This window comes from Megascapheus bottae, chromosome 25 (genome assembly GCF_031878675.1).
Source record: "Megascapheus bottae isolate mThoBot1 chromosome 25, mThoBot2.hap1, whole genome shotgun sequence".
Taxonomy (NCBI): domain Eukaryota; kingdom Metazoa; phylum Chordata; class Mammalia; order Rodentia; family Geomyidae; genus Megascapheus; species Megascapheus bottae.
The window spans coordinates 18,750,387-18,764,092 of record NC_143533.1 but is presented as its reverse complement, the minus strand read 5'-3'; the positions used below and the strand labels follow the sequence as shown (position 1 = coordinate 18,764,092).

The window sequence follows — 13,706 nt, the reverse complement described above, 5'->3', positions numbered from 1 at the left end:
CTAGATACTCTACATTCTAAAGATGGTTATTTGTCTGATCTATCTAGCATGTTCTCTAAAAGATACTAGCTTACTATTACTGGTCATTTTCTTCTCTGCATTTCTTCTCTTTCTTTTGTCATTTTTGTGGTTAAATTTTTTTCTCAATCTGATCACTTTTATCAAAGTAAATGCTTTCATTAGTAAACTAACAGCCCAATTTCCACTCAGCATCCCTGCAGCCTTACCCATACTTGAAAATCACTCACAAAAGTAACTCACCAGCGACTCAAGGGAAAGAGAGAGGGAAGGAGAGAGAGAATAAGAATGATGATGAGGGCTGGGAGTTTGGCCTAGTGGTAGAGTGCTGGCCTAGCATGCACGAAGACCCAGGTTTGATTTCTCGGTACCACATACATAGAAAAAAGGGGGAAGTGGTGCTGAGGTTCAAGTGGTAGAGAGTGTCCTTGAGAAATCCCAAGGACAGTGCTCAGCCCCTGAGCTCAAGCCCAGGACTGGCCAAAAAAAAAAAAAAAAAAAGAATGATGATGATGAGGAGGAGGCGGAGGAAGAAGGAAGGGAGGAAGGGAAGGAGGAAGGGAGGGAAGGAGGGAAGAAGAGAGGAAGACGAGCAGAATATGGGTTTTGTTGTTGTTACTGTTTTGTGTATAGTTTTACATCAACTGCTTTGAGTTGCCATTAAAACTTGTGTGGAATCATTTGTTGACCATCTACTGTTTCTGCTATCTATGGAAATGCAGAATGTGACAGTGGCTCCTGGTTCAGCTGATAGGGTTGCCAACGGTGATGGGATGCCTGGAGAAGAACAAGCTGAGAACAAAGAGGAAGATACTGCTGGAGTTGTGAAGTTTGGATGGGTGAAAGGTGTGCTGGTGAGAACACTTCTACATTTACGAATGAAGGCTATCCATTTCGTGATCTGGTGGATTGAGTTAGCTAGGCCTTGACACTACAGTTACAAAGGCAGTTGGGATTTGCCTCATTATCAGTTTTCAATGCTTCTTTGACCCACAGGTAAGGTGCATGCTGAATATCTGGGGAGTCATGCTTTTCATCCGCCTCTCCTGGATTGTTGGAGAAGCTGGAATTGGTAAGCACTTTTCCCCTCTACATAATTTTTTATGTAAATTATAAACTCAATAAGCAACTTAGTTTCACCATTAATGCTGCATGTGAGATGAAGGTCGTAGAAACAATTTACACTTGAGCTCCTTTTACTTTCCTCCCTGACAAATATTTGTCAGGGAGGAAAGGTGAGAAGTTAACTCCCGGCAAGCTGGAATTTTCCATTTTGTGAAACAATCTGGTGAGCAATCAATTATATCTTTCTATATTTTGATAAAGTTTGAAGCATACCAATGTAGTAAAGCACATTTATTTTACAGAATAACTGGCATATTTAGGGATATGTTGATATATTCTCTTTATTTTTTACAAAATATCCCTATTCTGATAACTGGCAAAATTTCACTAAACAAAGACAACTTGTAGCATAACTAGCAAAAAGGTAACTTAATAAAAATGCTGAATTGTTGAACATTTTCCAAAGAAAATAATTGTTTTGCTTTCAGGTACCAGCAGTCTGAAAACAAAGGTTAATAAAATATTTCTAGACTTAAAAATTACAAAATGATTAATATAATGTATGTAACTTATGTACTTTTCTCTAGAGGGAAAAATGGAAGATACTGATATCACTTTGAGTGATTGTTTTTAAATGTTACATTCCATTTAAAATATTATTTTCAGGGCTGGGAGTTTGGCCTAGTGGTAGAGTGCTTGCCTAGCATGCACGAAGACCGGGGTTTGATTCCTCGGTACCAATATATAAAAAAAGCCAGAAGTGGTGCTGAGGCTTAAGTGATAGAGCTCTAGCCTTGAGAAAACCCAAGGACAGTGCTCAGGCCCTGAGCTCAAGCCCAGGACTGGCTATATATATATATATATATATAATTTTCACCAGGTGCTGGTGGCTCATACCTGTAATCCTCACTACTCAGGACTCTGAGGTCTGAGGATCATAGCTGGAAGCCAGCTCAGATAAGAAAGTCCATGGGACTCTTACCTCCAATGCACCATCAGAAAACCAGAAGTGGTGCTATGATTCAAAGTGGCAGAACACTGGTTTTGAGAGAAAGAGCTCAAGATCAGTGCCCAGGCCTGATTCCAAGACCCAAGACCCCCCCCAAAAAGTCGAACTTTCCCCTAAGTTTCTGATTTCATGTGATAAAAGTGATGTTCTGTTTTATGTATGTAAAGTCCACTGTGGATTCACTTTTGAGGGAGGACTTATAAATTGTTAGTATCAGGAACACAGAAGCTCAGATGTGTTTTCAGATTCTATTCCAGAAAGGTTTTCAATGAGTATTTAGAAAGTCATCGGGATTATTTATTGATTTCACTCCTCGAAATGCATTCAGAACCCAGAGAAGACTAACCTGAAAAAGAAAGGGCTAAGCTACAAATTGAAACAGTTCCCATAGTTTTTCCATGTTTCATGTTTGGCAGCTGTGGTGTTCCTGAGAAAGGGCTGCTTGCTGGTTTTGTGATGCATACCAAATGAGGGGGTAGAGCCCGTAGGGTCCAAAATAAGTATATGCTGTACCATGGAAAAATCTGCATCTTAATATTGCCAAAGTCTTGCTCCAGGGTTTCATGCAAAATTAGGTTTTTAAGGGCAGTTTAGTAACTTATTGAGATCATCAAGAAACATTACTCCGTTTGGAGGTGTGAGAGTAGCCAAGGGCAAGAGTAATTCTTTTTTAATGCAACTTATTCAACATCCATATGTTTGGCAATAATGTGAACTTTAATCAGGTATTACTCTTCACAGTCAATCCAGTTTCAAGTTTGTTACAGAATTATAAAATATGAAGAGTGCTATCTTCTGCTAAATGACTTAATATACTTTCAGACATTCGTGTTGTTTTAATTAAAAAAATCATTTTCTTAAGTAGTTAAAAATCACAATTATAAGTGAATAGAGTTCTACATGATGAGTTTTCTTTTCAATGGATATCTGTGGCTTTCTTTTTTTCTTTCTTTTCTTCCTTTACCTCTCCCTCTTCTCAGGAAATACATTTTGGCAAGTACTAGAAATTTATCAGTCTTACTCAGTTTTACTGATCTTTGCTACAAACCTAAAGCTAAATGGAACCATTTGATTCCATTTCAGTTTCTTGTATTGGAAAAGAAAAGAAAGAAATCCAAATACTTTCTTCTTGATATGAGAATTTTTGGAGAAGAAACTTGTATATGTTTTTTAAGCCTAGAACCTGGGAATAAAGCCAAAATAAATCTGGAACCAGTAATACAGCCCTTGGGTAACCATTCCCAAACTGTAAGACTTTGGCTGCTTATTATTAAAAAATAATGGTAGAGGGCTGGGAGTTTGGCCTAGTGGTTAAAGTGCTTGCCTAGCATGCATGAAGACCCAGGTTCGATTCCTTGGTACCACACATATAGAAAAAGCCGGAAGTGGTGCTGAGGCTCAAGTGGTAGAGTTCTAGCCTTGAGAGAATCCAAGGACAGTGCTCACGCTCTGAGCTCAAGCCCAGGACTGGCAAAAAAAAAAAAAAAATAATGGTAGAATGTGCTCATAACACTTCCTAGTTATTATCTGTTCGAGGGCCAAAATGGATACAAATAAACTTAAGTATTAGGCAGGGAAAATGGGTGTGAAAAGCAAGTATGCCTGAATAAAGCCACTTATATTTTTCATATATTTTTGTTGTAATTAATAGAAGGGTTACATTATAGTCACCAGATAGAAGGTGCATTACTTCACATACATTGATACCCTTTCTCATGTCTTGGTGCCCACTTCCTTCCCCCCACCCCTGCCCCTCATCTTGTTTTCCTCCCTTCCCTATCCAACTTCAAATAACCAAATATGAATATATACAATATATCAGATAACCAGGTGGAATACTGTAACAATATGAGATAACCAAGGAACAGCAAAAGAGATGAGAGATAACAGTACATTAAGGACAATAATCACTCATTATATGGCTTTTGTTTCTTTATCCTGGAGGTCCTTACATTTAGCGTCATACTATATGGTCTTATTTATCTATATTTTGTTCTACTGTAAATCTCTGCTAGGAGAGCTCAAGGTTTCTACTGATTATGACAAATGAGGGAAACCATTCCTATGTTCCTTTGAGTCTGGCTTATTTTACTTAATATGACTTTTTCTAAGTCTTCCCATTTCCTTACAAATGGGACAATATTGTTTTTTTCTGACAGCAGCATAGTATTGCATTGTGTACAAATACCACATCTTGTTGATCCACTCATCAACTGAGGGACATCTGGGTTGGTTCCATATCTTTGCTATGGTAAATAGTGCTGCAATGAACATTGTTGTGCTAGTGGATTTAGTATGTCCTTGTTTCTGGACGATTGGGTAAATGCCAAGTAGTGGAATTGCTGGGTCATATGGAATTTCTGTTTAGTCTTTTGAGGAACTGCCATACTGCTTTCTATAGTGGCTGAACGAATTTGCACTCCCACCAACAGTGTAGTAGTGATCCCTCCTGGCCACATCCTCTCCAGCATCTGTTGCTATTAGATTTCTTGATCCTGGCCATTCTAACTGGAGTGAGGTGGAATCTTAAGAGTTGTTTTGATTTGCATTTCTTTTATGGCCAGAGATGTCGAGCATTTCTTCATGTGTCTATAGGCCATTCTTATTTCTTCTTCAGAGAAGACTCTCTAAGTCTTTGGCCCATCTTTTAATGGGATGGTTGTTTTTTTTGGAGATTAGTTTTGGAGTGATTCAATTTTTTAAGCTGTTGATATATTTTAGATATGAGGCCTTTGTCTGTTGTATGATTAGTGAAGATCTTCTCCCACTCTGTAGGCTTGAATAAAGTCACTTATATGCTAAGATTTTCACTTCTCATTTAAAAACTAGGGAGCTGGGTTAATTCTTTCCAATTCTTTGAAGATAGAGCTGAAGAACCTTGGTGAAAAGTGAAAAACTAGAGTTGGTTCCCATAGATTTTTCTATTTTTCATGTTTGGCAGACAGAAGTTGAAATGGCTGAAAGTAGCTTACTGTACGATTCATACAAACTATCTTAGAAATTAGAACTAAGAAAACTACAAAAGCCAGATGCCAGTGGCTCATGCCTATAATCCTAGCTATTCAGGAGGCTGAGATATGAGGATTGCAGTTCAAAGGCAGCCTAGAAGAAAAGTCTGCGAGATTTACATCTCCAATTAACCACCAGAAAGCCAGAAGTGACACTGTGGCTCAAAATGGTAGAGCTCTAGCCTTGAGTGAAAAAGCTTAGGAATAGTGCCCAAAGCCCTGAGTTCAAGCCCCACAACCAAAAGAAAACAAAACAAAACAAAGCAAAAAACTGGCATAATCTCAGGACTCACTTTTAAACATGTAACTCTATTGCTTGGGAATTTTTAATAAGTACCTCACTGGTGATTGTGGTTCAAGGATATTTTGGAAATGCAATGAGCCAAATGTTCTCTAAGCTATACTTTACACTGAGACATATGGATGGATAGTGCATGGATAGATAGAGACAGATAGATAGATCTCCACCAGGGTATATAAGAATAACTTGACATAGTTGAAATGAAAGGTGCTAATATCCTAGCTTTTCTCATGATGGAGATTTGAGAATCTTATGGTCTGGATTGGCCTGTAACCACTACCCAATCTTAACCTCCTAAATGGATAGATTTACATTTGATGTGGAGCAAAAAAGTAGTCCCACATTGATTAATCATATAAAACATTATTCCTGAGTGTTCAAATGGAATTCTAACTCTATATACATACATATGTGTATATATAGTTATGTATTTATATATACTACATCTACTATATATACCTACATATATACTTATATACACACACACACATATATATATATCTTAAGGATTATTGGGAAAGTAATGGAAGGAAAATAAATAATAAAGTTATTCCATGTAATTAAAAACCTATACAGTTTTATAGGCTTGCTGTGAAGACAATCACAGTGGCAACAAGGAGCTGGAGTCACATATAAGTAATGCTGACCATGGGATCCCTGAAATAAATTCAAAGCATTTGGTGCAATCCAATGTTATTGGATAGCAGGCAAAGCAGTTTTGTCCAAGTTTGTAGTTTGTGACCCATAGTCAGTCCCTTCCTATAGTTTTTTTTTTCTTTCCTTTTCTTGTCTTTTTTTTTTCTATTTTGCCATTGCTGGGCCTTGAACTCTGGCCTGGGTGCTGTCCTTAAACTCCTTTTGCTCAAGGCTAACATTCTCCCATATGAGCTATAGCACCACTTCCAGCATTCTCTGTGATTAATTGGAGCTAAGAGTTTCACAGACTTTCTACCTGAGCTGGCTTCACACCAAGATCCTCAGATCTAAGACTACTAAGTAGCTAGGATTATAGGTGTGAGTCCCAGTGCAAGGCTCCAATTTTACTTTAACTTGCTAAATAACCCAGACATGCCAGCTAGAAAGAACAAGGTAGAGCTGGGAGCCTCAGAAAAGCCAGACTAGTGCACTGTTCCCATTTATAGCCTTGACCTCTCTCCACTTCCCCTTCTATTGGGGCATGGTTTAGAGAGGACATGCTCAAGACTACTTTTGTAGCCATTTGTGAGATAAGAGAGGCTGCCAACAGCAATCCAATTTATGGACAGGAGGATACCAAACAGCATAGGCCAGAACATTCTGGATGGAGTCAAGGTGAGTTCAGTGGCTGTCACTGTATAGCCTTCTGTCTCAAATCTGGATCCCTCTCCTATTGGAGAAAATATTAGAGGGGAGAAAAAACTCTTTCCCCTTACCCATCTTTGGTTCATTGCTGGGGGCCCTACATATTAAGCTGTCACATCAGAGTAGCAAGCGGGGAAAAAAAGCCAGAAGTGTGTTAACAGGTGTTTTACACATGTACATGGGAACACTTGATGATACGCGATTTGATAAGGTGGTTACAACATGCACATGTATCCTATCTCAACAACAACAAAAATAATATAATGCAAAAGTGCCAAAACAAAGGAAAAGTACCTTGACTTTTAGTGTGACAAATTGTGGGCCTCAATATAAATAGGAGAACTAGTGGAAGATAAATGCCTAGTCAGTAAGGTTCATGGAGATTTCTGTGGGGCAGTTTTGCCAGGTAATCAGGGTCTACAATGGTACTAGCATGAGCTTCTGTCTTTCCTGATAATGAAAGGTGGGTGGAAGACACTTAGAAATAAAGTTTTCTGTATTTTTGGCAAATAGGAAGGGATAGAAATCTTTAATATCTGCTTTTTTCACTTATTTTCAGTTCAAATAAGACTTGTGCCCAAGTTATATGCTGATATATTCTGCAATCCTTGTTTTTATCTTCCTATGTGTCTCTTAAAAGTAAAAGCAGTCAAACCTTCCTCTGATTTCTGGCCTTTACCAGTTTCTCCCTCTCATTATAACCATTAACCTTCTGAACCAGAAGACCCTTGAGGGAAGCTTGTTTCATTTTATTCTTCCTTGTGTTTCTCACTCTGCCTACCACATGGCTAGATGTATAGAGGTTTTTTTTTTTTAAATAATAAGCAATAGCTTTTACAACTATTGTTATGATGAAAAAGTAGCAACGTTAATTATGTACTTCATTCTATGCACTATGGAAGTGACTTCACACATTCTTTCTAATTTAATTGCCATTTTGGGCTCAGAAAATAAATAACTTCTCAGAGGTCACACAGTCAATAAGTCAATGTAGTTCAATTTGGTTCTTTCTAATTTACCTGTCTGTCTGAACAATTTGCTATATTGTCTGTAAAGTTCCAATCCTACACAACCCACAACCAAAAGTACATAAAAAGGAAATTACCTGGCAGGGTGCATACTTAACCTACGGTTATATTAGCAACTTGAGGTTGTGTCGGACAATTACGATGTTTATAGGTGTCTAGAACTTAATGGATGATATGATGCCCACTACATTTTGACTAGTTTTACTCAGTTGTATGCAACATAGCATTGTGCATTTCAGCTCCTGAGCATTTACTGCACAATGATTTCCTGGCCAACTTGTCAAACTCTAATGTGATCCTTCACTGATTTTCCTGGGCTTACTAGATTTTATGTATATGACCCAAAGGATTGTTCCACCGTTTAACTGCCTTTATTTTTCCTCTCTTAACTGAGGTCTTGGTGTGATTATCATCGGCCTAGCCGTGACAGTGACTGGTATCACTGGTTTATCCACCTCTGCTATTGCCACAAATGGATATGTCAGAGGAGGTAATTAAACTTGTCACCTACAACATCATTTGTAAGGTAAAGGCAATACAGGCTCAAACAGCTCACCACTGACCTTTCTGGAGTGGTTTTTAAAGGTAATACAAGTTGGTTCCTTTTTTTCCAGCCCCCATACCCACCCCAAGGGAAGAGATGCAAGAAAAATGGAGAAGGACTTAACCTTTGTCAAATCCTCAGCTTTCTCATTTGGGTTCTTCTCAAGCAAGAGAGAAGGTCAAATGCCATGTTTTCTCTTTTCACAGCCAAGGTAGTCTCTCTCCCAGGACACCAGCACAAGTCAACTTTTCCTTTTCAGGGCTACATTTTAGATTATGTTTACTTTTGGAAACTATCCTTCATCATAATGAGTGGTTCTGACTTGGTCTTTATGCTAGGCACGCAACTTTCTCCCCAGCACAAAGAAACCCCAGTGGGGTGCCAGGCATGGATACAGAAACTGAAATAAAAGGCAGTATATACTGCATCAGTAGAGATTCCAAGGAAGAAAAGTAAAATGTATTATCTTCTATCTTTCATTGCTAACAGGTCTTGGAGTTCTCATAATTCTTCTTTCCACCATGGTAACTTCTATTACTGGGTTGTCAACTTCTGCAATAGCAACTAACGGGTTTGTTCGTGGAGGTAAAATTGTCTAAGATATCTAATACCCTCATCACTTCCTATGGGTAGGCAAAAGCTTTTTATATACTTTTTTGTCTGATGGGCACAAGGAAGCCTGACTGTCTTGAGGAACTGGATACAGAAATAATATAAGGTATGGTAAGTACAGTCCAGACCTACTGTGGCCAGGCCTGACCTCTTTCTAACAGACTTCTCTGGCACATTGCAGGTGATGATTTCCCGACATACAAGTTCTTTGGATAAATGTTGTTTTCCTTTTTTCAGACCAGCCTACACAATTCTTCCTGGTGTTTCTTAGAAAATGACTCCTGGACATGGATTCACATTTAAAGTCTAGTACATTTCAGGTTCTTCCAAGACTGACATGGAATCGGGTCTTTTAGAACATTTCAGGTTTTTGTGGGGAAAGTGATCTTCGGAGATAAGATGTAGTCTGCTGTTTCTAAAGTACAGGTGACTGCTCTCAGTACCGGAGCCAAACACCTTTCTTGGGGGATTTTGCAGGTCTTGGAGTTATCATCATTGGCCTGAGCGTAGTAGTGACAACACTCACAGGTATTTCTATGTCTGCTATTTGCACAAATGGAGTTGTAAGAGGAGGTAAGTCAATTACTTTACTTATGGATACAAGCTTTGGTTACAATATACTATCTAGAGTTGATTTAATACTATAAATGAAAATTCTGTGTTGCTAATGAATCCCCAAAGTTCCATAAGAACAAACAAAACAAAACAGAAAAACTTAAATAGCAAGGTAAAATTCTGCTCCACTAAAATTAGGAGATGTCTAGACAAGACTTTTGTTCTATTTCCTGTGAAGAATCATAACAGTAAATTTTACCAAAAATTGGAGGGATAATTTAGGTGGTTCAGTGCCTTCCTACCAACTGTGAGGGCAACTATGAGTTGTCCCTCATATCATAAAAACTAATTATCTTTAAAAAAATGTCACTGGGAGACAGGCATTGGTGGCTCATACCTATAATCTTAGCTATTCAGGAGACTGAGATCTGAGGATCCCCTGGTTCAAACCCAGCCTAGGCAAGTAAGTATGTGAGACTCTTGCCTACATTAAATTATCAAAAAAGCCAAAAGTGGAGCTGTTGCTCAAGTGATCGAGTACTAGCCTTGAGCAAAAGATGTCCATGAATAGCACCCAAGCCCTGAGTTCAAGCTCCAGGACTGGCACACACACACACACACACACACACACACACACACACACACACACACATCATTGAAATACTCATATAACTTTGTCATTATTTGTAGCATTTTCTTTTACATTTCCTTTTCAGTAACTTAGATTTGATTAAGTCAAGGTATTATTATTGCAAACAAAGAGTACAAGGAAGAGTTGTTATTCACTATGATAATACAGGATTCATAAAATTATTTGTAATTTGTAATATTTTTATTCTTATTATTTAGAATACATAGGTATTCAAAATAATTCATTTGTATTAGCTAATTTCCTTACCTCCTCTGCATAAAGCATGTTTATTTCTTGTTTCAGGTGGAGCCTACTATCTTATTTCCAGAAGTTTAGGGCCCGAGTTTGGTGGGTCAATAGGCTTGATCTTTGCTTTTGCCAATGCAGTGGCTGTTGCTATGTATGTGGTGGGATTTGCTGAAACTGTGGTTGATCTTCTTAAGGTAATTAAAGCTTTTCTTTATACAGCTAACCATGATAACTCAATACAGTTTTCTTTTTCAGGGCACTAGGGGATATTGTGGAGAATAAGAGGGAAAGAGTTGTTATATAGGAAGGAGTTCTGGAGATGGCATCAGAAGATGTGGCTTTAAGTTCTATCTCTCACCTTACCACTTGGAGACTTGAGATCAGTTCTTTGAAGTCATCAGAAACTTGTTTTCCAGTTGTTTAATATGGGCTAACACTGGTCTGTGTATTTCATAGAAGTCTGTGACAGATTAAAGAATATGTATAATAGATATCAGATAGATATGGATATTGTCTTAAGACATTCATACTTCTATTGTGCCTATAGATTTCCAAGGAAAAAATAAGTTCAAACATGGAAGTAACTCACTATAGAAAACCAGGACTTTAGGGGCCAGGAGTTTAGCCTAGTGGTTAAAGTGCTTGCCTAGCATGCATGAAGACCCGGGTTTGATTCCTCGGTACCACATACATAGAAAAAAAGCCGGAAATGGTGCTGAGGCTCAAGTGGTAGAGCTCTAGCCTTGAGAAAGTCCAAGGACAGTGCTCAGGCCCTGAGCCCAAGCCCAGGACTGGCAAAAAAAAAAAAAAAAAAAAAAAACCAGGACTTTCCTACTTGTGTGCCCCACCTAAAGTGGTCTGTGTACAAGCACATTAACAAGCTGGTGTACGAGCTATTTCTTTTCATGTTAATGATAACACTAACTGGATTCAATTGAGCTATCTCCTTTCATGTTAATGATAACACTAAATGGATTCAATTGCTATAAATCCCTGTATGTGAAAATTCAATGAGTAAGTGAGTATATTAAGTACTTCTTAAGGTAACTTGTTTTTAAGAACTGTGTTACCAGGTTTGTGTCATCTGTTCTTAAACTGAATAGCACATATTTGTGAGTGTTCACATTGTAAACATTCATTTTTATTCCTCTAGGGTTCCACTTGACACATTAAAATAACTAGTCCTTTTGAAACAAAACACAATGCTGTATATGCGTATTTCTACTTAGTGCTACAAGAGCTTCAAAAGCTGTAACTGGAATAAATCTGTAAAATATCTAGCTCCTAACCTTGACTTTCAAAGGCCCATTTTCCTAGGGGGAAAAAATACCAAGTTCTTTATGTTCTCAAATGTATGAGCATTTCATTTTCCTACATGGCCCCAGGCAATTTGTGTACAATACCTTTTTCTTCCTGCTAAATGTGACAATAAGAATCTTTTCTAGAGAGTTATGTCTCTAATCATCATTGTGACTTTTCCCTCAGGAGAGTGATTCCATGATGGTGGACCAAACCAACGACATCCGAATCATAGGCTCGATCACGGTAGTGATTCTTTTAGGAATTTCAGTTGCTGGAATGGAATGGGAAGCAAAGGTGAATTTTTCAAGATGATGTTATCAACAACTGCTGGTCAGGTCCTGAGTAAATGGAAAGATTAGATTTCAAAAAATGAATAGTCAAAAAGGAACTGCTAGTTTGTGGTGAAAGGCGCAAATTAGCTGCAGGTGGAATATCAGGCCCACAAACCACCAGGTCAAATCATGACTCACAAATTATTTGTCACATGAGGGGTGGAGCCTGTGTTTTGTCCTTCACTGTCATTAGATCAACACAGTCATCCAGATTACTGCTATCTTTGTGCACAGACTCTTTATGAGGGAGGTAGTACATGATAGAGGTCCATGCCTCAGTTACATGCCGTGGCACCATCTTTTAAGCTGTCACCACCTGTGACTGCTGAAGCCACTAAGAAATGACAAGAGTGCTGGAAGAAGGTGATAGAAACGTAATACTTCACCAGGAAACGTAATGATATCATAGGCTTTGGAACCAGAGCATGTCTGGATTTGACTAGGAGTAAAACTGACAGAATATTTTTGATTCTAAGGAGCATGTCTGTTGAAACTCTATACAGTGATCACACACAGTGCAACATAAAATATTTCTTAATGCCTGGAGATGTAGTAACTAATTCTTATGTTTAGAAATAGGAAAATGACTGAAGCCCCCCACCAATCTAAAGTATTAGGAAAACTTCCTGTGTCATTTATTTGTAGGTTATGCATGCAAACATCAAACAAAAATTAAGTACTAGGCTGAGAGTTTGGCCTAGTGGTAGAGTGCTTGTCTAGCATGCACAAAGACCCAGGTTCAATTCCTCATACCACATACATAGAAAGAAGCCAGAAGTGGTGCTGTGGCTCAAGTGGTAGAGTGCTAGCCTTGGGGAAAAAGCCTAAGGACAGTGCTTAGACCCTGAGTTCAAGGCCCAGGACTGGAAAAAAATAATTATCTATTTCATGCCCTAAAACTAGAGCATGGGTCTATAATTGTGAGTGATGAACAGGTGAATAGAGAAATAGATACAACATGGTAAACTGTGAAAAGAACTATGAAAGAAATAGACATTGAGATAGAAAACAAGGGAAGTGGGGATGTAGCCTGGTAGTAGGGCTCATGTATGGTAAGTACACAGCTCTGGGTTTGATTCCCAGTTAGGAGGGGGAAGAAATGAAGGAAAGAGGAAGGAAGGGAGGAAGGAAGGAAGGAAGGCAGGCAGGCAGGCAGGCAGGCAAGCTTCAGTTTCCTTATCTTTAAAATGGATATTACATTGCCTATTTTATCAGTTAGTGATATTATTTACCTGAAAGAATATAGGTAAAGTTAAGTCTGCATCAGTTATATTATTGTGAGCTCTCGGAGACCATTAGCTGGTATTATTTAGGTCTAATGGTCAGGAAATGCCTCTTGGAGGAAGTAATGAGACTTAAAGAATGAAAAGAAATTGCTACACAAATGGTTGGGTGAAGACCCAGGTAGAGAGAGCAATTGATGTTAAAGCCAAGTCACTACACAAAATTAAAATGTAGTAGTGACCCCATAAAATGTAGTAGTAGGGAAGTCATTTGACCAGTCAACTTTGCATGCTGCTTACATAAGCACCCTGACATCTAGTCTCCTAGATATCACAGGGATCCTAAAAAACAATCCGTGTTCTGATCCTCCTGCAGTGAAAAGGAGGAAGACTCAATAACTATAGCATACATATCCAAGCAAAATAAAGCTTATTAATATGTCATTCCACAGGATGCACTTATTACCTAGTTTGGGGGAACAGGGTTT

General features: G+C 38.4%; 1 protein-coding gene and 1 long non-coding RNA gene across 6 annotated transcripts in view; one reads left to right on the top strand and one right to left on the bottom strand.

Annotated features, from left to right (window-relative positions):
* LOC150046516 (uncharacterized) overlaps nt 1-13,706 on the bottom strand; it is an 82,621-nt gene that overhangs the window by 1,651 nt on the left and 67,264 nt on the right. For both annotated transcript variants that reach the window (XR_016539709.1, XR_016539708.1), the window contains 3 exons: nt 11,765-11,934; nt 10,720-10,821; nt 10,380-10,620 (listed from right to left, as the gene is read on the bottom strand). This is a non-coding gene — a long non-coding RNA (uncharacterized LOC150046516). The remainder of the gene's footprint in view (nt 1-10,379; nt 10,621-10,719; nt 10,822-11,764; nt 11,935-13,706) is intronic.
* The window catches only part of Slc12a1 (solute carrier family 12 member 1), an 82,733-nt gene that overhangs the window by 12,803 nt on the left and 56,224 nt on the right, over nt 1-13,706 (top strand). For 2 of the 4 annotated variants that reach the window (XM_090358461.1, XM_090358458.1), the window contains exons 3-7: nt 741-872; nt 1,015-1,090; nt 8,804-8,899; nt 10,416-10,555; nt 11,847-11,957. In XM_090358461.1, coding sequence (XP_090214587.1) covers nt 741-872; nt 1,015-1,090; nt 8,804-8,899; nt 10,416-10,555; nt 11,847-11,957 — 555 coding nt within the window. Of the gene's footprint in view, nt 1-740; nt 873-1,014; nt 1,091-8,803; nt 8,900-9,403; nt 9,500-10,415; nt 10,556-11,846; nt 11,958-13,706 lie in introns of all 4 variants that reach the window. The other 2 variants (XM_090358460.1, XM_090358459.1) reach the window with 2 other exon arrangements.